Source organism: Zootoca vivipara, chromosome 3 (genome assembly GCF_963506605.1).
Source record: "Zootoca vivipara chromosome 3, rZooViv1.1, whole genome shotgun sequence".
NCBI classification, from domain to species: domain Eukaryota; kingdom Metazoa; phylum Chordata; class Lepidosauria; order Squamata; family Lacertidae; genus Zootoca; species Zootoca vivipara.
The window spans coordinates 9,798,615-9,823,360 of NC_083278.1; the positions used below are offsets into that span (position 1 = coordinate 9,798,615).

The following is a 24,746-nucleotide window of genomic DNA, read 5'->3' on the forward strand; positions in this document are numbered from 1 at the left end:
ACATGCAGGGCCATCTTAAGCGCCCCTGGCGCTGTGGTGCGCCGGATCCCTCCGACGCCCTCCCGACCGTTTCCCAGCGCAGTGGGCGGGTGAGCGCAGTGCGCAGCGCAACTGCCACAGGCGCTGCTGTGCGGCGGGCGGGCGGGCAGGCACAGCGCGGTTGCTGTGGGTGCAGCTGCGCGGCAGACCGGCCGGCCAGCAGGCGGGCGCAGCTCACGGCGCCCTCCTGGCAGGCCGGCACTGTGGTGCCCTGCGCCACCCAGCCTGGCCATAGGGCCGGCCCTGGGCACATGCACAGTAGCGCAATCCCACGGACACAGGAACTGGACGCAGAGACACTTGGACTTTATTATAGAGGATTATTATTATTATTATTGCTTTTGTACCAAACTTAGCTGCTGAAATGTGTTGTTGTTGTTGTCTGAAGTCGACACATTCCTCAGGCAAAATAGATGACACAAAATAGAAGAGACTGATCTGACAACAAAGCCTGTTTTTTTAGGACACAAAGTAGCTCAGAGGTCGTAGACAAATCTCCCAGAAGAAAGAGTAAGATGTGTTTTGAGTCATCTGGCTTACTTACTGGAAAGAAGGCTGAATTTAGACACATTTCATAATATTTGCTTGGTTTTTCATTTCTTTCTCATTACCCAGATATGGATAAATAGTGCCGGAATAGTTTGGGGTCAAGGCTATTAGGTAGAGACAGGCACAGCAGGTGATACTGAGGGGATGGGGAATGGTTGTGACAGAGCTGTGGGGTGTGTGTGTGTGTGTCATGTGTGTGCCCCTAAAGCCAACTGTCTGCTCTCAGATGGTGGATGCAACATTCTTCTCCCATCTTATCCTCACAACAACCCTGTGAGGCAGACCAGACAGAAGGATAGCGACTCGCCCTAAGGTTGGCCCATGATCCTCACTGCTGAATGGCGACTAAAAAAAACCTACTTTAAAAGAAGTGCTTAGCAAGTGTCCGTCCCTGGGTGGCTAGCTCAGAGCAATACCTGCTAGCAATCTCTGGCAATTCTTGAGGCGATCAGCACTTGCTATGTCAATGTCACCACATTTCCTCCTGAGTGACCATGGCCGTTCATAGTAGCACCTGAACTTTTAATTGCCATCAGCTTCTCTCCCTATGCTTTTGAATGCACCAATCCTAAACATTAGGAAGAACTTCCTGACAGTAAGAGCTGTTCGACAGTGGAATTTGCTGCCAAGAAGTGTGGTGGAGTCTCCTTCTTTGGAGGTCTTTAAGCAGAGGCTTGACGGGCATATGTCAAGAATGCTTTGATGGTGTTTCCTGCTTGGCAGGGGGTTGGACTGGATGGCCCTTGTGGTCTCTTCCAACTCTATGATTCTATGATTCAATCCATCCAACAGCTTCTCTCGTTGCCAGGGCCCATCGGAGAGCAAGTTCAAGCTGTCAGCCTACATCACACTGATGGAACGGATAAAGGATCGTGACTAGCAGGCTGGGAGCAGGAGCCGACAGCTATGTTAGCTGACGGGCGTTTGGGAAAACAAGTCTCTGCTAACAATGCACTTTGCAGCTCTCGAGATCAGGTGGGGCCCGCCTGCCACAACCCTGCTGTCAATCTGTGTGTCAGAATTTCCTGGTGAGTGTGCTTTGTTCATGGGTCCTTTCCTCTTTCATCCAGGAGTATTCCATCGATATTTAACCAAGAATGAAAAGATCTCTATGAAACTCCTGAGTGCCAAGGGAAGCAAGTTTCTGGTGCCCTTGGCATGGGCTTTCATTAGCAAAATGAGGTGTTAGAATGGACTGTCCCACTGCTGGGCTCTGGAGGTTAGGGATGAGAGAATCTGTTGTTTTCAGTTCCTCCAAGTTTCTAATTTTACCAGCCAAAGTCAGTGCTCCATATTCATTTGTGATTTTTTTTTTTTAAAAAAAACCATCCTCATAAACCTCTTAGTGTGAATTCCTATTAATATATACGTTTTTGTCTGCAGTTTTGCCTTTGCAAACCAATCCATGAAGCATGTTTTGTATGTTGCTTTCCCTAAAATGTTTCACTAGTATGTTACTTTCACAAGCCATTGTGGTGTGGACTAGGACAGGCACCCCCAAACTTCGGCCCTCCAGATGTTTTGGACTACAACTCCCATCTTCCCCGACCACTGGTCCTGTTAGCTAGGGTGGGAGTTGTAGGCCAAAACGTCTGGAGGGCTGCAGTTTGGGGATGCCTGGACTAGGACCTGGGAGAGAAGGGTTCAAATTCCCACTCAGCCATGAAAGCCCACCAGGAGTGACCTTGGGTCAGTCACTATCTCTTAGCCTAACCTACCTCACATGGTTGTTGTGGGGATGAAATGGGGAGAAGAACCATGTGCAACACCTTTAGCTCCTTGGAAGATAAAGGCGGTATATAGATGTCAATAATAACGACAATAATTTACACGCACACTTTAGTATATGCTCTTCTGTGCACATTCATTGCGGGGGAGAGAATTGCATTGCAAATTTTGAAAGTGTGCAAATTTTGAAGGCTGGCTGTGTTTCGATTCACGTGCTTTTTCAGAAAATGTGAACTAGGTATGTTCACCTTTAAATACAAAGTGGATTGATTTCTTCCCCATCTCTACTGGAGGGTTTCTGAATGTTCCCTTATGTAAACAATTTGGGGGAGGGGGGAACCACTCAATTTCTGTAAGTATCAAATTAGCACAGCACAGAGATTGAGCAGGATTTGAGCCTTTCTCCCTGATATGCCAGGCTAGGGTTCTTTCCCCCACCCCTCTTTGGTGGGAAGGATTTTACAACCAATAAAGGCACCCCATGCATAGTCCATGGTACAGACCCCTCAGGTTTCTACCGCCTCATTATGCTACATGCATAGACCAGATCTACGCTAGGGCTATTTAAAACCACTGGTCTGAATTCTCCTGGGGAATCCCATTCCTTTACCAACTCTGTGGGAGAGGGTAGCTCATAAGAGGTCACCAGCAATCATATTGAGAGACTGGCAAGTGGTCTCTCTAGTCCAGGGGTCCCCAGACTTTCTGCGCGGCGGGCCGGTGCCCGCCGCGCCGACCGCGCGGTGGGCCGGAGGGCAGGGGAGTGCGCGCGCAGCGGGCCGGAGGGCGGGGGAGTGCGCGCCCGTGCGCATGCGCACACGCACACGGGCGGGGGGAAATCACCAAAAATCGCTTGTGCGCATGCGGATGGGCCTCCCCCGACCCGGAAGTGCACCAGAAATGACCTCTTCCGGGTCGGGAGAGGCCCATACGCATGCGCACAAAGGATTTTCGGCGATTTTTTGCCGATTTTTTAGATCGTCGCTGCGCCGCGCGCCGTGAGAGCGGGCGGCGGCAGCGGGCGGCGGGAGTCGTCGCGGGCCGGATTGGAAGGCCGATTGGGCCGCATCCGGCCCGGGGGCCGTAGTTTGGGGACCCCTGCTCTAGTCTACCATGGAGATGTTGAAGATTTGGTTGGCAACCCTGCCCACAAGCTCAGTGGTGAAAACCCCCATTTTCATCCGAACCTTGGCGAAGCATGGAGAACAGATATACAGTGGAACCTCGGTTTATGAACACCTCGGTTTATGAATTTTCAGTTTATAAACGCCGCGGACCCATCTGGAACGGATTAATTCACTTTCCATTACTTTCAATGGGAAAGTTCGCTCCAGTTTATGAATGCTTCAGTTTATGAACAGACTTCCGGAACCAATTACACCCATGCTTCGGGTTAAGTACGCTTTAGGTTGAGTACTCCGCGGACCCGTCTGGAACAGATTAATCCACTTTCCATTAGTTTCAATGGGAAAGTTCGCTTCAGTTTATGAACACTTCAGTTTAAGTACTCCGCGGACCGTCTGGAACAGATTAATCCACTTTCCATTACTTTCAATGGGAAAGTTCGCTTCAGTTTATGAATGCTTCAGTTTATGAACAGACGTCTGGAACCAATTGTGTTCATAAACCGAGGTACCACTTTATAGGATGGATGAGTGTGCTGTGTAAATTCACTGCAGTTGTTATTATTATCCGCACAATATTTTAAATGTACTGACAGATGGAACATCACTGAACGTAAAGGTTAATGTTGCTAAAGTTATACCGGTAACCACCAGTGGAATCTTTTTTAAACAAATTCGGTATCAGTGCAGAATTCAGACACTCAGAAAACAGAAAGGCTTGCAAAACAAAGCAAAACTTTGCCTGAGTACTGATGGTAGTCAGTGCACAGGCAAGCTGCAAAGCCCTTTAGTTGCTTTCATAAAAGAATTCAAATCAAACAATCTAGTAAGAATTAGCTTTCTCCAGACAGAAGCAAAGCTGGGACTTTCTGAGCTACACATTCAAAATGGAACCTGGGATTAGAGAAATTCTAGACTAGTCAAAAGCAAATTAAAAAACAAAACAAAAAAACAAAACAGATCAAAGCCCAAAGTCATGGGACAAACTTGAAAGAAAGAAAAAGATTAAATAAGGGACGGGTGACATAATTTTTAGCTAACTCCAGACCTCATTTCTCAGGGAGCCCCGGCGTTACTTGATCGTCTAAGATGTAAAGTAATTTCTCGAACAATGAAGAGCCTTGTGGTACCTTAAAGACTAATGAATTTATTGTGGCATAAGCTATTGTCTGTTGCATCTGAAGGGGTCTCTGGTCCATGAAAGCTTATGGCACCATAATAATTTTTTAGTCTTTAAGGTAGCTCTCTTTTCTTTCTGCTATAACAGACTAACATGGTTACGCCTCTGGAAGTAATTTCCTGCAGGAACTTCATAGGTAATAGGATTACATCTCTAACAAAGAAATAAGCAGGAACACTCTGGGTGGCAGGTTTAGCAACCAAGACTTACACAAAGGAAGGGATCTGAATTTGATGGGCCATTGATTTGGGCAAAGGAGTCATTGTAATAACCAGGAAGAACCATTTACACTTGGCAAAAATCATAAAAGGATGTTAATTAAATTCTAACCTACATTTTTTTTCTATAGAAAGCTCTCCCCTCCCTCTGTTCTGAACCAGATCACAGCAGCTGTGATGCTCATGTTATACTAGACAATAATATAGTACAACTGTAGAATAACATTCTGTAGACAATAATATTCCATAGAGTACAACTAGAATTCCTTCATAACATGAAATATTTTTATGACGTGGAGCTCAGTCTTCTCTTTCCATAGTGCCATCCTGTGCACATCTTCTCAGAAGCAGGCTATATTGAATTAAGTGGGATTTACTCCCACCTAAGTGTGCCCAGGTGGCGCTGTGGGTTAAACCACTGAGCCTAGGGCTTGCTGTTCAGAAGGTCGGCAGTTCGAATCCCTGTGACGGGGTGAGCTCCCGTTGCTTGGTCCCAGCTCCTGCCAACTTAGCAGTTCGAAAGCATGTCAAAGTGCAAGTAGATAAATAGGTACCGCTCTGGCGGGAGGGTAAACGGCGTTTCCATGTGCTGCTCTGGTTTGCCAGAAGCAGCTTTGTCATGCTGTGACCACATGACCTGGAAGCTATACGCCGGCTCCCTCAGCCAATAACGCGAGATGAGCGCCACAACCCCAGAGTCGGTCACGACTGGACCTAATGGTCAGGGGTCCCTTTACCTTTAAGTGTGCACAGGATCACAGGCTTATAATGGCAAATTGGGGGGTAGTTCAGCCATTGACCATGTCAGGGAACAAAAAATAATGTACATTTTAGGGATTTAGTGCAACTAAGAATAGCAGTGGATATCTAAAAATGTTTTAGTTTAGATTAAATGTGAAGTTTAAAAACGGGTGGTTAATTTCAAATAGTTGTTGAATAGGGACCCAAAACATTTCAATTGCCGGAGTAGATATGGCATTATTATATTTACACAAAACTGTTTACCTATATTGGCTCTCCATTTTTAAAAGCATGCTTACTGTTACTCTTTGTTGCCTTGAGGTTTGTTTTTCTTTTGCTTTGGAAAAAGCACCTTCTTTTGAAACTGAAGGGAGAACTGATTTAAGTTTACTCAATCATGTGATTCTGTCTTAAAATACCAACGAACTCTGTCCATAATGCAATTTTCTCCTTATTGTGTGCAGATGCCCTGAAACAAAAAATATTCTATACATAAACGATGAACAAGCAATAACCATATTAATCACAATGTCTGGGGAAAAAAAATGTGAACAGGACTTAAAAGTTAGGAGCGGGGTTTTTGTTCAGCTGGAACTCAGCGGAACGCAGTCCTGGCACCTCTCAGGTGGGCGCCATTGCCATTCTAAGAGAACATGGGAGGTATTCATGGTGGGTTTTGCCACCTCTTTTTCTAGAAAAATAGCAGTTAGGCTGCTTTGCTCTTCCTAGTTCATTCTGCTTCTGTTCTGTACTGAACCAAGACATGGTTTTGCTTAAGAGTGTCATCTGAATGTGGGCTGTAACCAAGGCTTCTCCCATGGTAGTTGTCTAGGAGAGCCAAGCATGAGCCTGGGCTTGAATGACACACTAAGCCAAACCATAGCTTAGCTCAGTACTGCACAATAGCAAAATGATCTGGGGAGGAGCAAAGGAACCTCAATTGCCTCTTTCGGAGACATGGGTTGGCACAGAGCGACGCACAAACCAGAGTTTGTGCAGAGACAAACAAATGCCCTCCATCAGGCAGGGTGATGTGAGAAGCAGATATGGGAAATGTGGCTACCCAGGTTAAAATTCCAGCTCTGTTATGGACAGATGATGCTGGGAACTGCCTCCCTGTAAGGTGGTTCTGTTGTTTTTGCAGACTAAGGATGAGTCAGACATGGTAGTTTTACTTTCAGTGACCGTTTCGAGAAAAACTTGTAACGTGAGATGTGGCTGTCACTTGTGGGCGGATCCATGCCCCAGAATAGCTTCTTTGTGGACCAACATTTTAGCAGTCTATAGCTTGATATTCAGTGGAAGACAGGAGTGCCTGGCGTGCTCTGGTCCATGGGGTCACAAAGAGTCGGACACGATTAAACAACAAAGCTTGATAATATTAATGCAGAAGCACAAGTGAAAGACAAGTTTCCTGCATGGTTGTTGTTGTTTAGTCGTTTAATCGTGTCCGACTCTTTGTGACCCCATGGACCATAGCACGCCAGGCACTCCTGTCTTGCACTGCCTCCCACAGTTTGGTCAAACTCATGTTCGTAGCTTCGAGAACACTGTCCAACCATCTCATCCTCTGTCGTCCCCTTCTCCTAGTGCCCTCAATCTTTCCCAACATCAGGGTCTTTTCCAGGGATTCTTCTCTTCTCATGAGGTGGCCAAAGTATTGGAGCCTCAGCTTCACGATCTGTCCTTCCAGTGAGCACTCAGGGCTGATTTCCTTCAGAATGGATAGGTTTGATTTTCTTGCAGTCCATGGGACTCTCAAGAGTCTCCTCCAGCACCATAATTCAGATGACAATACTCTTTTCTTGCTTCATCTCGTGTGTATGTATATCATAATTGGACCAGGTAACATAAGACTACTTAATAAAATGTGAGACTCCTCCCCTTGCTCCTTTATAGTGCGAAGGGAACACCTTTCTGGTGTGGCATCTTCTGAAGTTCCTCCTGCCAAAGACCTTAAGAAGCATGACTCATGCCAGTCACCTTCAACCTTTTAAGACCCTGGACCTGACATTTAGCACAAATATTGAGACCCTTTTCTTATTTTTACCATACATTTAATGGTGATAGTGCTGCTTTTGCACTCCACTGTCCAGGTCACTTCAGCACCTTCAGCAGGAGAGGGCTAGGCCGCTTTTTCTTCTTCCCAATATGGAGATTTCCGCAGCACTTTTCTTGTCACACTAAAGTCAATGCAAGTTGACTGTTTACAGTGCACTGGGCCAGCCTGGTGAATGGTTCAGGTTCAAGAGCGCTCCTAAATGCCCCATTAGAAATCTGGGGGAAACTGGGTGTTCATGAAATCTGAGCAAATAAATGAGTTGACAAAAATTATGCTTCAATGCATATACAGCTCTGAAAAAGTAAATGTTTAAGAAATAATTTTCAGAGCTATATTGATTGCGACTTCAGCCCGTTTTTTAGAACAGATATTTTCAGAACCAGAACTCGCTTTTAACCCAAATATGTATTTGGAGACCCATATATTAATCGTCTACCATTTGGTAGTGCTCCAGTTGCGACCCATCTTGGATCAGGACACCCCACCCAGTTGAAAACCAGTGTTTTAGTAGACGTAATTCCTTCTTTTTGTTGCTTGGAAAACGCTGCCTAGGGATAGCTGTGCCAATTTCAGTTGTGACGTCTTTTTATTTTATTTTTTGTAAGCTATGCGGACAGACTCTGGCTGGCTGCTGTTGAGAACATGCTGCTGGAATATGCCCTGATCCACTGGGGCTCTTTTTCGGTTCTTCTGGGGCCTGTAAAACAGGATTGGAATGGCTGTTGTTTTATGTTGCCATTGTGTTATGCATTGGATATTTTCCTTTCAGATTTTTACGCCCTGTAAACCGCCCTGTGAACCTCTGCTGAAGAGCAGTATTTAAATTTGATTAATGAAGGTACAGTAATGTACAAATGGCATATACTCAACTCTTAGTGTGGAGCAACCCACCCTGGGCCACTTCCAGACCCTCCCAAGTGTCCCTATTTTCCAGGGACAGCTCCATATTTACAGAAGCCGTCTCAGTTCCGCTTTCCCTTAGGACATCCATATTTTCATCGGAGTCTAAAGCAAATAATTGAATTAGACAGCACCTATATGATATTGAGCGACAGAATAATCTGGCCACAATAAGGAAATTTTGTCCATGGCTTGATTATTTTCCACCTGGTCATTTTGACACTTTGGCACCCTATTCGCAAAATGCAGACACACTTTCACTTTCGCAAGATTGAGGCTGTACTTGAGGGTCGATTTCAAAAAATTCCACTGGAAAAATGGTTACATCCACGTGGAGATGGCAGGATTGAGTCTGTGGCTCATGTGCTTGCACTCTTTATAAGGATTTGAGGAGTGAGGTTATTACCCCTCTACTATTGTCCATGACGGGTTGCTCAACCATTGCTACTGTCTTTCTTTAAGCACATCAAGATGATCAGGTGACAGCAAAAACTGCTGCAAATAAGATCTGTTATTTGATTATTGATGTAAACCCCCCAAATGTATTTTCTATAGTTAAGTTTTTACCTCTATCTTCAGTATTATTTTTTATTTTATTGCTATGGCTAGTGGCTAATGCAATTAAGATTATTCTGCAGTTATGCAACCGTTGAGCCAAGGAGATAAGGTACTATAAAACCTTTAGAAGATGTCTGAACGCAGCCCTGTGTAGGAATTTTTTAAAGAAATGTTGAATGTTTTATTCTGTTCTTATATGTGTTGGAAGTTACCCAGAGTGGTCGTGGCAACCTAGTCAGCTGGGCAGGGTATAAATAATGCAATTATTATGATGGAATAGGACCACCCCTATTTTCATGGGAGAATACCTGTAGCACAACATGTATAAAAAACATAATAAAGCATTAAAAATATGTTATGTTTTATATATGCTGGAAGCTGCCCAGAGTGGCTGGGGCAACCCAGTGCAATGGGTGAGGTATAAATATTATTATTATGGAATAGGATGTCCCTGTTTTTCATGGGAGAATAACTATCCCCACACAGTCTTGTGAGGGTGAATAGAAATGAAATAAGCGAACCAATAAACATACACTCAGAAGTATTATGCTGAGAACCGCCCCGAGATTTACGGTGAATTACGGAAGATGGGCAGTATACCAATGTAATAAACAATAATAGCAATAATACTGAAGGGAATAGCCGCCTCCACTCTCTAGCGCTGCCATACACGAACGTGGGGCCCTCGGCGCCCTCACGCCTGAGGTAAAGGCACCCACGACGGAGCCTTTTGTGAGGAAACCGCGGCCTGAGGCGCCATGAGGCAGCTCCACTGGGCCTGCGTTCTCGGCGCCTGCGGCCTAGCTCTGCCTTTCCCCCGTCGCCGGCAGCAAGCTTCGCAACCGGGACCCCAAAAAAGGGCCTCGCCACGGGCAGCTGGGAGGAAGCAAAGGCGCAGCCCGTTTCTTCGAGCAAGTTCTTTAAAAAAAATCCGCTGTTGGGGGAAAAAAAACCTCCCCGACACCGCGTTGCATGCCGGGAAACGTAGTCCCTTTAGCACCTCCGCCGCGAGGAGAGCGAAGCACCCCCTTCTCGGCGCCATGCATGCCGGGCATTGTGGTTCTTTTTCCCGCCGACCGGCACAAAGCCAGTTGGGAGCCGTAGTGCCTCTCCTCCTCCCCCACCCTTGGTCGCGACGGCCGTTCCGACGCGGCTGCTGAGAGGGAAACGGCCGCCGCCGTTGCCAACCGCCTGCCCGTTCGTCCTCCCGCGCGCCGCGTCGGCCAGCTGCGTCACTTCCTCTTCCGGGCGCGCGGCCGTGGAGGCGGCGGCGGGTCAGTCGGTCGATCTATCGGCAGCCGGCCTCCTTCTCTGAGGGAAAAGGAAAAAAAGGAGGGGGGGGTTCGATACGGGCTTTTCTCTCCTCCGCCGCCGAGGAGGAGCCGCCGCCGCCACCATACCCGCCGCCGCGATGGAGCCGGAGTCGGTGATCGAGGACAAGACCATCGAGTTGATGGTGAGTATGAGGGGCCGAAACCGACGCCGGATCCCTTTCTGCCTTCTTCACTCAGGCCCGAGAGAGGCGGGCGAGGCCTCGCGAGGACAGGAGACGCCGCAACCGGGCGGGGGGGGGAGGAGGAGGTGGGAACCGGGAGAGAGAGAGAGAGAAAAAAGAGAAGGAACGGGAGGCGCCGGCGTGGTGAGAGCTGGTCTTTGTAGGCCTCGGATTTCGGCGGAGTCGCCTGCGCATCCTCCGCTCCCTCCTTCCTTTTCTTCCGTCCCCGCAGTGGGGAGCGGGGGGAGGAGGGGGCGGGCCGGCTGGCCGGCCTCGCACTTCTAGGCCAGGTTTCTTTCTCTCCTGCTCTTTCATTCGCAAAGCGGTCGCCGGCCTCCTCGGAAAGCCGCCTTTCGCCGCTGCCCGTTATGTGTCAGCTGGGAAAGAGGGGTGGGGGTGGGGTGGGGAGCGATCGGCAGCTTTTTGCCTCCCTTCTTTCCCCCACCACCCCGACCTCTACACCCAGGGTGTTTCACCTCCCCCCCCCCCGTTGTAAGCCACACAGAGTGGTTGGGGGCAACCCAGTCAGATGAGCGGGGGTACAAATAATAAAAATTATTATTATTATTACTGTCCCAAGCAACCAGGACAAAAGCCACGCAAGGCGTTGGGCATCCACGCAGGTGAAAGGCCTCTGGGTACATGTGTCGCTCCTCACCCCCTAAAAAGAGAGTATGCTGAAGGTGACATTTGCGAGCCAAGTTGTCTCTCGCACCATAAGAGCCCAGTTTCACAAAGCAAGGGGCGATGTGCTTGTGCTGCTGCTGTGTGTAGATTTCAGCTTCCAGGCTCTTTAGGACTGCAAAGCTTTGATCGATCAATCAGGGCGATTGAACAGCTAGCGGGTTAGGTTCGGCCCCTTCTCTCACCCCTCACCCCCCCAAAAAAAAGATCGTTGTTGAGGTGGACGACAGGCTAAGTGGCCTACTTGCCATGCAGAGGCTTGCACAGATGTGCTGGTTAAAAATGGCGGGTGTGCCTCCCCCCTCCTTGCAGTGTGGTAACTTAAGGTTTCATAATCATAAGTGACCATCTTCAAGAGACGCTGACCTCTTCCTTTAGAGTACCTTTATTGAATGTTGTTGATTGTGTGCACTTGCAGTTTTAATCGGTTACATAAAATTGGTCATCATAAAAATATTAAGATGGTGATGCTTAATTGATTTTAAATCCTTTGTATCAGTTGATAGCCTTAGTTCTCTTTGGGTACATTTGTCTTGGATGACTACTGAACTATGATCTACCACTGTAGAAAGATAGCAAGCTAGTGTTCTTCTTACTTACGTACTTATTTATTTTGGTACTTTGAGTTTGTTTGTTTGTTTGTTTTTTAATGTAAAAGACTTGTCAGCAAGCAACACTTTGACAGTTTTAGCTGAAAAAGGGAAATGTCTGTCATGGGGTTATTGTGGAGCTGTGTTGTATATGCACAATATGCAGTGGTCTGAAATGTGGCGTGCTCAACATACTATGGAGCACACTCCCAGCCCTCGTGCAACATTTCTATGTCCAGAGGCGGACACAGAAGGTGGTTAGTTATGCTCAGATCCTTCTAAATATGAATCCTTAATGTCAGCTATACACTTTCTGAACATTGAAGAAGGAGGTTTTTTGCCTTTGCTATTGGAGATTCCCTGGAGATCAGTTCGGGTTTTGTGAGTTCAAGTGTGGATCACTACCAAAGAAGTCCTTAGTTGCATTCATTCTTTGTCAGGGAAAGGTATCATATACAGTATAAAGAAACTTTCCATTTGTCTCTGTGATGGGGACAACCCTTAACATATGTTCTGGAGCTATTAAACTGGGGCCAGTACCTGATTATTACATTTTTAGTCACTTTCCTGTTGTCATATATACAAACACTAGCTGGCCTGCCACACGTTGCAGTGGCTACTCCCTGTGATTCCCCCCAACCTGTCCTGTCCCATGACGTATCACGCCCCCTCTTCCCCCCACCCCCAGGTCATCCCTGTGACTGGCCCCACCATGTCCTGACCTATCCTGTCCCCTCCTCCCCCCAACCCCCACCCAGGCGAGTCAGTACCTCCATTCAGCCTAGTCTGTAAAGGCTTCGGCTGAGTATGTAAACGGCAGCTGAGGTGCTGTTGAGAGGGAAGGTTCTATAGGTGTAGTACCAGTGTATACGCCGCTAGAGGGCACTGGTTTGCAACCTGGTTCTTTTCCCAGAATGCATTTTCGTCTGAGTGGTGTGTTTTGAAACACAGGGTTTTGAGGGTTTTACGTGGCACAGGTGTGACATCTGTCTTTGAAAACGGTATAGACTTGTGTGAAAATTTGAACGCAATCGGTCAAGCGGTTTTGGTGAAACGTGGATACTAACGGACATGGCCAGTTTACATATATATATATATATATATATATATATATATATATATATATATGGTTGATAATGTGAAGAATGTGCTTATTTGTTTATTTTTTCTTGGAAATTTTGTTTCCTTTTGTGTGTCAATACTAAAGCAGAAGCTCCTTTTATGGACTTCAGAAAGTGTGCAGAATAAATGTAGAATGTTAAATTTGTTTATCTTCATTTTACATTAATGTGCTGATTTTCCTCAGTAGAACCATGTGTTTTACAGAAGCAATATAATTTAGTGAAGTGCAAGGGCAAGACTGCTGAATTCTACCTTGTTGGAAAAGCACATAGCAGATAAAATGGCCAAAGGGAAAATGAAGAGGGTAACATTGCTGTAACAAACCCAAAGGCCCAATAGTAAAATGTGGTTAAGTAGAAGCATTTTTAAAAATATGAATGGGGTGAAGTGACTTGGCAATGATCAGGAGAGTGCTTTGAATTATATGTATATTTTATGTAGCCTTCTCTGTAATGAACATTTTACTGACTTGTTGACACTAAACACTGCACTTTGCTACAGTTGGGTTTTGACAGCAGTTGGGATCTATTTAAGCTGACAAGCAAACTGCTAGTTTTACGAAACATGTAATCTCTGTCTTAAGAATTCTAATTGTGGCCAAACATTACAGTAATGTTATGGTTGTGTGTTCTTGCATTTCTTAATCCATTAGTGCTGGTCACTATGATATAGTAGCAGTAGAGCACTTGCTTTGCACCAACAGAGTACCAGATTCAGTGTCTGGCATCATTATTCAAATGATTTTAGGACTAGGAAAGATCTATACCAGGCACCCCCAAACTGTGGCCCTCCAGATGTTTTGGCCTACAACTCCCATGATCCCTAGCTAACAGGACCAGTGGTTGGGGAAGATGGGAATTGTAGTCCAAAACATCTGGAGGGCCGAAGTTTGGGGGTGCCTGATCTATACCTTAATACTTTGGATAGCTGCTCTTAAACTATGCCCTCTTATGTGACGAGTGAAGCAAGCTAGCGCCTTTCCCTTCCAGAAGGCTGTGACAAGGTGGGCGGGAGGGACTGAATCCTAATACAGGTGACTTTTTTTATCCTGGCCTTTCTCACCCATTGGGATCAGTGTACTAGTGCAGCAACTTGCAGTAGTTACCTTATATGGTCCAGTCTGTTTGCTGGACAGCCACCCTCCCACCTGGAGCAGCCTGGAAACCAATTGGGCAAACTGGGTTTGATTGCTGGGTAATAGCTTTCCCCCCACTTGCAATAAATTATGTATTGGCGCAACCCCCACCCCATCCAGATATGCTATTAAATGTTAGGAGAATGAGGAAATCCCAGTAAGTGAGTCATGACAGTGGCATAGGGAGGAGGAAGTTCTCTGTCCTGCTCTGAAAACCTTAATAGTCTTTTCTGCACATTATATCCGGGAAGTCATAGCTGTTTGACAACTCAAAGAAAAAAAATGTGTAAAATAAGTTCTCACAAACAGCATTGCAGATTCAAAATAAGTGAACTGAATTTTAGGGTAGGATGCTGTTTTGTGGTGCGGATCAAACTTACGCTACATAGATATTGCCTGTCAGCACAGCCACATTTGTTCTTGAAGCACATTTTCCCCACTTGGTTCTTTTTGGTATGATTGCTTTCAGCTCTTGACTGGATATTTGGTGTTGGAATTCAAAATCAGAACAATGAAAGAAAACATTAAGATAGGTAAGGTACTCAAGCAGACTCTGCATTTGTCTTGGACGGCAAGTCGAAAGCTCTTTTTGTAATATGAAATGTGACACTGGATCAAGGCATCGTTTTTTTCAGTCTTCAGTGAGTTTGTCAGATGGCTGTAGCATTTCCTTTCAGTAATTGAATCACCAATATGAAGAATAATTTGTGGAAGTGTTTGAACTTTGACAGTGTGGTGTTGGTGTTGACTGCTGGTCTGCAGTTTTGATAATGTAGCAGTACTTTTTCTAAAAAGCTCCTCTGTGAAAACGTACACTGTAAAATTAGCATAGACAGGTATGATGAATCAAGCAGCCAATTCCAGGTGGCTTAATTTTGCCATTGTTAATCTTAAGAATTTAAGTTACTATTCTAAAACTGCCAAAAATTATGGGCTTGTGGTGATCCCCAATATTTTCATGCTAGGAATAAATTCAAAGAACTCGATGGACATAATCTAAGTCCATTAATTTCAGTGGCCCTATTCTGTGATTAATGTTAGATATCAACTATTGTTTTACTGTCTTTGGATTTTAGAAAGGTGAAAAACAAGCCTTTTGAACTTGATGTTCATACAGCTTCTATACCAGCTTATTTATAGTACATTTGCTTATTGACTGTCTTGACTTTAAGGTGAAAGCTTTTTGGGGGAGAGAGGGGGATGACTCTTGATTAATTACTTTTACAGATGTTTGTAATTAAAATTGACATTATTTTTGTTCTTAGGCTTACTTTCTAGCAAAGCAAAGGAAGGAAACCTCTGAAGGTTTTTTTTAGATTAATGGTTTTTAGACTTTTAAAAACTTTTATTATATATAAGAGGTATAATGCAAATATACATGGAAATTCCATCTGACCTGCAAAATCAAGCATACGAACCACCTAAGTGGACCACCAAACATTAGTGTTTTCAACTGTGGCTGGTCCTATGCATGCAGCTTCTCTTTTGCCTGCCCTCCCGGTCTACCAATAAAGAACAGAAGAATTGCTTAAACCTTAATCTTGCTTCCCCCCCCCTCTCTTTCACATATTTCTTAAGAATTGCGTTTCTGTAGTCTTCTTATCCAAGTGAATCCCATTCACTGCCTAGAGCCCTTCCAGTTGGAAAATGTGAGCTGGGTGAGTGAGTTTTGCTCCTTTGTCACTGATGCCCTTCCTATCAAAAAGAGTTTGTCCTAGAGATCCCCACGACCAACGCTTGGGCTACTTCCCATTTCCTGATCTTGCACTCCTTTTAATCCCAGCAGAGGGCCAAAAACGGTGCATGTGTCATGCGTGTCTTGAATGCGTGTAAAGTGGGAGTTGTCTGTACTTAAAACAGGGCGAGTATTTCTTTTCATATGTTTAATGAACTGAGTAGTTGATGTTATGACGTTGGTCTTGATTTCTGCTAAGCATTCTTTTTCATTTTGATCATTTTCTTGTTTCCAGGTCTTTAATCAATGGCTGTACCATATTCAGTTTTTGTTGTCATTCGGCAAATCCTATGCAATATTGTTTTTCACTTTTATATTTGTCATAGCTTGCAGTAGCCTATATATTTCCATTAATTTTAAATTTCCCTCCATATTCTGTTAGGTTGCAATTCTGCATGAAGGTGCTCTAACTAGCAAGAAAATGTACTGGTTTTTACCCATTGTCTGTGCATAAGCAGAACAAAGTTGCAATTTCTATGTGGGACGTCTTCCCTCTGAAGCCCTCTCTACCCCCAAAATCTGCTCTGAATGGTCCCCCAGCCCTCTGGAGCAGATCTGAAGGAGATGTAGGGGTTGCGTGATGGGGTAGAGGAAGAAAAAGTCCCATTGCGTGAACAGAAGTGCACTTGTTGAAGATTACATTGCAATTTCATAATTTGCATTAATATATACTTTAGCAAATAGCAAGTCTGTATGTTTCGCAAGTCTTTGCTGTCTTGAACGTCTTGCTATCGGTATAAAATAAGGTTGGGAAGAAGGAGAGCTTTGGGAATATATGTAAAATGAACATTATATGAAGTTCTTACTTCTGTGTGTCTCTAAAACAGTTGAAGGTTTTTGCCCAGCAAGAGTGTAATTAACAAATGTTCAAACAAATGAAGAACCATAACTGAATTGCCTTCCTCTGTGTACCCGTCTCCATCCTCCTTCTGTCTGTCTGTCTGTCCAGCATTGGCGGGAAAATTGTTTTGCCAGTAACTAGAAAGGAGTTACTTTCAAAGACCTAACCTATGTAATACTTTGTTCTTGTACATTGTATGCCAGTGAATAGCAGCCTCGTTAAAAACTATCAGAAAGAGCTGATACAGTAATTGCAAAAAACAATTTACAGCTAGTCTGCCATTTTGTGGGTTTCTGAAATTCTGGGAACAGTGTTGCCTTTTTACAAAGTGCTAGCAAAAAGCTGGCTACAGCATTCTGTACCAATTTTTTAATGATTGGCTGTTACAGCTAATCCCATGTGGGGTTTGCAGGTAGTCTAATACAAAGATAATTGATGTTAATCCTGATGTGTACCTGAGAGGATGGATCTTCTTTCATTGCTACAGTATCTCTATTTTGGATAAGTAGATGTGACAAGCTATTACTTGAATTTCTAGACAAAACAATGTTGCGAAGTCTCCCATCAGTGGCTTAATTTTCTTGGTCTCTGTTAAAAGTTTAATGAGGGTGGTGGTGATATATGTGTACGTCCTAGTAAGTTCTAATTCAGGTTTTGTATTACAGCAAAACTTAACCACACCTATGCTGACCACATTTAAAGTTATGTGATATGGCAACTTAGTCCATGTTTCATTTTTTGTTTTGTTATAATTACAAATTCAGCTTAACTCTTGCTCAGACATAAAACAACTTACGGTAAGTTGGAGTAATATGCAGTAGTATAAGGAAATGAAAGTGAGACTTATTGAGACTCCTTCAGGACCTATGGATGCTGCAATAGGCAGGACAGCCTGATATAGAAATACAAAGTATCACAGAAATCTATGGGGGAAAGTGGTGTATTTTAATAATAATTTTGACGGTGACCATGCATGCCATGGAGTGAGATAAATTTAAAAATGCACTGTACAGAAATACTTTTGCTTTTAAAATTATGACTGGATTGCTCAAACAAAGCTGTTTGTGTATTAGGCACCTGTGGTTTACAGTAGTACCTGGTTGTTGTTGTTGTTTTAGTAATCACTGCAGATATGATGGGAAAAATAGTCTCACTGTTATATGTATCTGAGATGGAAATTATACCGGTAATTTTTATATCTCAAACAGAAGTGCCATTCTGGATCAGGCCAAAGATCAGTCTCCTTTCAGGGGGTCCTCGAGGAGGCATGAGGGTGATAGACTGCTTCTGTTTGTTCCCTGCCTCTAGTGTTTAGGTGTATACTGTCACTGTTTTGGATGTTCTGATTAATTCTATCAGCTAGTAGCACAATGGCTATCCCCCATGATTTGTATTTTTAAGTTGTCTATCAGTGCAATCCTCACCATCCACTCAGAAGCAAGTCCCAGGTAAGTGGAATTATGATTGCAGCCTAATTGCACTTGGTGAGTTCTGCAAGTTAAATTCAACGAAATGCCACTTGTCTGTCCTGAACCTACTACCAGTCAACTTTATGGTGTTTGGCATTTCTCTGCTCAAACACATTCCCTGCTTGAACAAGTAGCAACATGTTACTTGTTACATTGCAAATTATAGATGCTGCACTTCAATGCACCTCGGCATACTCCTTGTTGCAAATGGTTGGTGGAGCTTTGGAGGTGAGTATAAGTTCAGGTTAGCCTATAATCATAGGCATGCTTACTGAAAGTATATTTCAGTGAAATCAATGAGATTTACTTAACAGTTGAATGTGTTTTAGCACTGGGATGCTTGGTCATAACCAGTGACGTGGGAATGAAAATTTTCTGCTGCACTTGCTTCTCCACTGAAATTTTACCATTTGTAGATATGCATGGTTTTATGAAATTAATTAGTAAAATTATGAATGTGTACAATACCTATACTATTTGGTGATCTAAAATCAAAGCTCTAACTTTTTTTCAGTACTTCCCTAAGAAGTACTGTTTCTTTATACATTTGGCTCTTAAAGCTTCAGTACCACACATTATTTACAGTTTAAGAAGTAGAACAAAATAAGGGAACTGATGTGAGTTGTAGTCCAAATATTCTGGAAGACACTGGGTTGGGGATGGCTGTCTTACAAAATTGTGCATCATGTGGAAAAAGAGGATAGAGAGAGAATTTCTCTCCTTGTCGTAACACAGAAATTTGGGGTCAGCCAATGAGATTAATTGATAGTAGATTCAGGATTGGAAAAAGCAAGTGCTTCACAGAATGACTAATTAGCTTTACAGGATTTCCTGTTACAAAATTTGATGAGTGCCATGAGCTTTAGTCACATTAAAAACAGCTTAGACAGGTTAATAACTGCTATTGAGCAGTGTAACACCATTTGTTTGTTTTTTTTTAAAAAAGATTTGGGTATTTAGAGACTGGTTAGGTTAACATTTGTTCCAGGAAAACTGGTGGAAATCATTATTAAAGTTAAGATTACCAAGCATACAGAAGAACAAGTCTTGCTGAAGAAGAAGGAGTGCGGCTTCCACAAAGGTACGTTGTATCTAATTTTTTATTGGAGAGTGTCAAGAACATGTGAATAATTAGTAGACATTGTGATAAAGAACTTTTGATAAAGTTCTGCTCCAAAGACTCTTGACTAAGTTTAGCAGTCATTATAAAGACCGTCTCAGGAAGATCTTTTAAAAGACCAAGATGCAGAGAGTAGGTATAAACAGAATGTTCTCACAATGGAATGATGTAAGAAGTGAGATCTCCCAAGGATTTGTAGTGTGACTGGTGCCTTTTAGGTGTTTAAAATGAAAAAGGGCTATGAGCTGCTCCAAAAGGACTTCTTCATACTGGGTGAGTGGGCATTAAAATGGCAGATATGGTTCACTGTAAGAAAGAATAATGTGATGTTCATTGGATCAAAAAGTTCTAACTTCACATGTATGCCAGTGGTCTGAGCTGGCAGTGACTGACCAGGAAAGAGATATTGGAGCCATGGTGGATAGTTTAATGAAAATGTGGACTTGGTGTATGGCAGCTGTGAAAAGGGTGAATGTTTGAGTTCATGAGAAAAGGGATTGAAAATAATTTTGCCAATATAATAATATACAAATCTGTGGCACAGCCACACTTGAAATACTCTGCACAGATGTCGCCACCATTCTCAATAAGGTTATTGTAGAGCCAGAAAATATTCATAAGAAGGTAACCAAAATGATCAAGGGCTGGAGCAGTTTCTTCATAATGGAAGGCTATCTGCATCATTTGGGGATTTTTTTAAAAAGGTGTAGAAGGAAAGAGTGTGATAGAGGTATATAAAATTCAGCCCAGAGTGGAGAAGGTTGATATGCAGATGTTTCCCTCTTACTTTCAAAATATTTGAACCCAGGGTTTATCCAATGAAGCTGAATGTTGGAAAATTCAGGACCGATAAAAGGAAGTTCTTCACACAGCACAAAGTTAAACTATAGAATTTGCACCCACAATATGTAGTGGTGGCCATCAACTTGGACAGCTTTTAAAGGGGATTAGACAAGTTCATGAAGTTTAAGACTATTCATTGCTGCTAATCATGATGTCTGTGTACTACCAGTATCAGAGGCATTGAGTGAATGAGTTGGCATCTGTCTCGGGAGACAATGGAAGAGTGCCGATGAAGAGTTTTAGCACATGTTGTGACTGTAGAGACCAATTGAGGCAGATGAAAGCGTTTTGGTTTACCTCCTACAGGTGCACCATGGCATTCCTTCTGTCTGTGCTCCTTCCAGTGGTTATTCCTCCTTTGGTGACTTCTGTGGATGCATGACCTGACTGCCTGTCTCCAGGCACTGCAATCAGCAAGGGATTCCCACATGGCGGGGTTAATGCTGCCGGCCTTCATGTCAAGTTTGCAGACACCTTTATAGGAGTTGGTCTGCCACAGGCCTAGTGACTGAAGCCAGCTGCCTGTAGAGCAGTGCTCCCCAACCTTTTTATCGCCGCGGACCAGTCAACATTTGATAATTTTACCATGGCCCGCTGAGGGAGGGAACGTTGATTGTTTATATTTTATTTAGATTGTTTTGATTTAATAATTTTAATTTAATTGTATTTAAATGTTCCTTGGGCGGCCCGGTACCAATTGATCCACGGACCGGTTCCGGTCTGTGGCCCGGGGGTTGAGGACCACTGCTGTAGAGCATGTCCTTGGGGATCCTGCCATCTTCCATTCTGTGCACATGACCAAACCAGCGTAGATGTCACTGGGACAGGAGTGCAAACATGCAAGGAATGTGTGCTTGGGAGAGCATATCTTTGTTTGAGACTCTGTCCTGCCATGTGATGCCCCAGATCTTCCTGACACAGCACATATGAAAGGCATCTTAGGCAGTATATCTCTGAATACCATTTGGTAGAAATTGTAAGTGGGGAGAGTGCTATTGCACTCAGGTCCTCATGGGGCTTTGGCTTGATCCAGCAGGGTTGTTCTTATTTGCCAAGAATTGCAAATGAAACCAGTTGCTAAGAGGCAACAGCAGGGGAGACCTGCTGCTTTCAGGCCCTACTGATGGGTGACCTGTGTAAGAAAAAGGATGACGGGATGTAGACCATTGGTCTGATTCAGCAGTGCTGTACTTTTGCAGACACTGCATATTTTGACTTGATGGGGTTTGTGGAGAATCTGCAGCAGAATTGAATGAATATCTCTTCTTGGTGTGTCATGAGATGCCTTCCAGCAAGGCTTATTTATAGGTCAAAAGGTTATAAAATGTGGAAGTTTCAATTGCAGTATCCTTAACTGTGAAATTGAGGAATATATACTAAAACCATGTGTTTTCATTCTCCTTTCTTGGCAAATGTATGGGAGTGGATGGGCTGCTGTTCTTTCCACATCTTCATACTTAATGTGGAGCTTTTGACGCTCTGCAGTTTATAGTGGGAAGAAGAAAACAAAGACATAACATGTTTCCTAACTGTATTTAATTTTGATGATAAATGTATCATGTGGTTAAACAGCTCCTCTGGTGATGTAACATCCATGCAGTCTTGTGTGTTAGCTTTAGCTGCTCTATCATAATCTTACTAGTGACTTAAACCAACCCACATATATTGGTTGATTACGAGGGACTAGTTGTGCAAATGCATCTGCTATGGTACTTCTGTTGTAAATATTCCATTGCAAGTGTTCTCTTGTTACGAGGGAATGTAAACACCAGGCTTTTGTCCTAATCGCTAAGGAGTATCTAAATGATTGATTATGCATAGAGTGCAATGAGTGGCAGCTGGTATTTTTCAGTGTTTTTTCTTCATCCTGAGTTGATGTATCTGACAAAGGAGTTTCTATGAGGCTTCATTTGTCATCCTCATGGGCAGCACACTAACAAGCATTTGGTGAACATTTATATCTGGACAATCTGAGCAGCATCTGACAAGGGAGCTAAATCTGATACTGTTGTCAAGGACCTGTGCTGTACCAGTAAGTTTCTAGTGCACTCAGAGCTGCTGACCCTACATTGTGTTGAAATGTAGCCTTGAGGTGTGTGTGTGTGTTTCAGTTACACCAGGTTTGGAGAACCTTTGGCCCTCCAGAAATTGCCAAACTACAACTTCCATTATCCCATGCCATTTGTCATGCTTGCTGTAGCTAATGGCAGTTGTAGATCAGCAACATCTGGAGGGTCAAAGTTCCCCCACACCTGATCTAAAGCAAGGTTTGTATTGGCAGTAAGAAAAAAATAGGCATCAGAAGGTTTGTCAAGGGCAGGTAGCAAGGCATGCAAACTGGGAAATGATATAATTAAAGTTTATAGTTTAAACAGAAATACAATAGGACTGCTTCCTTCATTATTACCATGTATAACAGTGTATAATGATTGCATTCTCTATTGAAGGTGCCATTTTGTTCCCTTTTTAAATTTCCAGAGATAAGTGTTGCCACTTTTACTTAAGCTGTTTTTAGACACAATCATTGGGCACAATGTCTTAATGCAGTCCTAGGCGTTACTGGTTAATACAAGCACCTTGGGTACATACATGACATTGTGATAAGAAAGACGTAACAAATTGTGCATTGGCTATGATCCAAAGAACATAGAAACTGGTTCCATGAGCCCAAGGGAGGTTTGGGCTGGCGTATCTTGAACAGTAGCCCCTATCTTCTGCAGTGCTATATAGAATGCCTATTGGGAAACAGAAGGAAATTTCAGGAGTTGTTTGTGATATGGCATGGAGGAATGCCCTTTCAAAGAAGAAAAATAAAAAAAACCCTACTTTTCACACCAATGTTCATAAGCACACTCAGGTTAACTCTTTTATTGCTGGCTATAGTTTGTGGGTCTGGCATAGATTATCCATAGGTACTTTATATTTTAAGGAGAAATAACATTTTTTATCCTATTGAAATTGAAGATACTGCTTTCCTTAGGCCTGTACTGTTGTTTGAGATGTCATAGCTGTATGCATAGTGCATAACCGTATGCTCTGGATCATTTGTCTCAAGTATGAGGAAGTACAATTTCTTGTCTTTAATGTAGTTTCTTGCCTTAGATCCACCAATCCGGTGACCCATCTGATTTAATGGCTGCCGGAACCCTGCTAGCTGTACAGGTTTCCTTGTCTTTCTAACAACATTAGGAGTGCATATTGGGATTTCGTTCAAGAAAAGAAGTAGATACACCAAGCTGAAGATGATTGGCTGCTCTCTTTTGACAGACAAGTGTGAAAAGGAAACCCCATTCGAATTTCCATTCATTCTGGATTGGTGGATCTGAAGCACAGAAACAGAGTTTCAGGTAAGAAATTCCCTGTACTCAATAGTGTTACAAATGCAGAGTTTGGTTAACCAAAACTGGCTGCATAGAGTTTACAAAAACATTTAAGCCTTATATGATTGCAGGTCTGTTCACTGTATTTCTTTCACTATACCACTTTCCTCATGGATAATATTTCTAAATCATTTATCTCCAATGAAATGTCATTGGTAGATCTGAGTAAAACGTGATTCTCTTAAATAAATAGGGAAAGTCTGCTGAGATCTAGTTTACGACTTTGTAGTCTGAGGGCTGGATTTTACTATCATTTTAATTTGAACAGCTGGTTGTAAAGTGTTCATAAACTTGGTAGTTCATGGCGTACAAAAACAGCTTTTAGCCAAATGAAAGCAGCTTGATTTTTAAGTACATTGGTATGACATGTTTTGTCTTACCTTTGGAGAGTTGGGAACAACTTTGGCAAGCTTACCAGTCACCAACAGTGTAATCCTATGCATGTTTGCTCAGAAGTAAGCCCATCTCTCTAAAGTGAAATTTACTTCCCAGTATGTGTATTTAAGATTGCAGCTCTATTTTTAAAGCTGTTTAGACAGGCCTAACTTGTGTAACCCTTGTTTTCTGGTAGCAGTGACCAAGTTTTCATTTTGGAAACATTTTTAAAACTTTGAATTTAGTGTTGCATGATTCTCTAGCCTGGGCTGAAGAAAGTGAGAAAATGTATTCCTTTAAAGATTTAGCATTGCAGATTCACAAAAATTGCTAGTTCACCATTTTTAAAAACTACTCAGTTGTAGTGAAACATTTTCCCAGGCGTTTTATTAGTTTTTTATGTGCTCCCACTCGTGTTTGAAATTTGGCCCTATTTATGTGAAATGCATGTGGTAAAATCTGCTGCACTGAGTTCATTTTTCACTACAATAAGTCAGTTGCACAATATAATAGTGTGGCAACTTGAAATGATTTGTTTTCACTTCCAGCGGTTACTACTCTGGAAGTTGTTTCATACAAAATCATTCCCCTGCCTCCAGGCCAATCCTTACTACTGGTACTGAAAGAGGTCTAAGAAAGAACAGTTATTGATTACCCCCCCCCCCCAAGCCAGCCATTGTTATTTGAGAACTGGCTTACAATACCGTTCTGATTTCCTGCTCTCTGAGCCACATATGCTTTCTCCACTGGTCTCTATTTGACACTGATCCTCATATATATAAGTAACTCCATTTGATAAGGTGATGAATTGAGTGAACAAGCTTTTCTTCTAAAACACAGAAAAGCTTGATTCAGATG

At 43.3% G+C, this 24,746-nt stretch overlaps 1 protein-coding gene across 7 annotated transcripts in view; it reads left to right on the forward strand.

Annotated features, from left to right (window-relative positions):
* The first annotated feature begins 10,260 nt into the window (after positions 1–10,260).
* The window catches only part of FBXW11 (F-box and WD repeat domain containing 11), an 83,546-nt gene continuing 69,060 nt past the window's right edge, over positions 10,261–24,746 (forward strand). For 2 of the 7 annotated variants that reach the window (XM_035110154.2, XM_035110158.2), the window contains exon 1: positions 10,262–10,555. In XM_035110154.2, the coding sequence (XP_034966045.1) occupies positions 10,511–10,555 (45 nt within the window). In that variant the 5' untranslated portion in view covers positions 10,262–10,510. Of the gene's footprint in view, positions 10,556–16,554; positions 23,481–24,746 lie in introns of those variants that run through there. The other 5 variants (XM_035110155.2, XM_035110159.2, XM_035110160.2 and 2 more) reach the window with 4 other exon arrangements.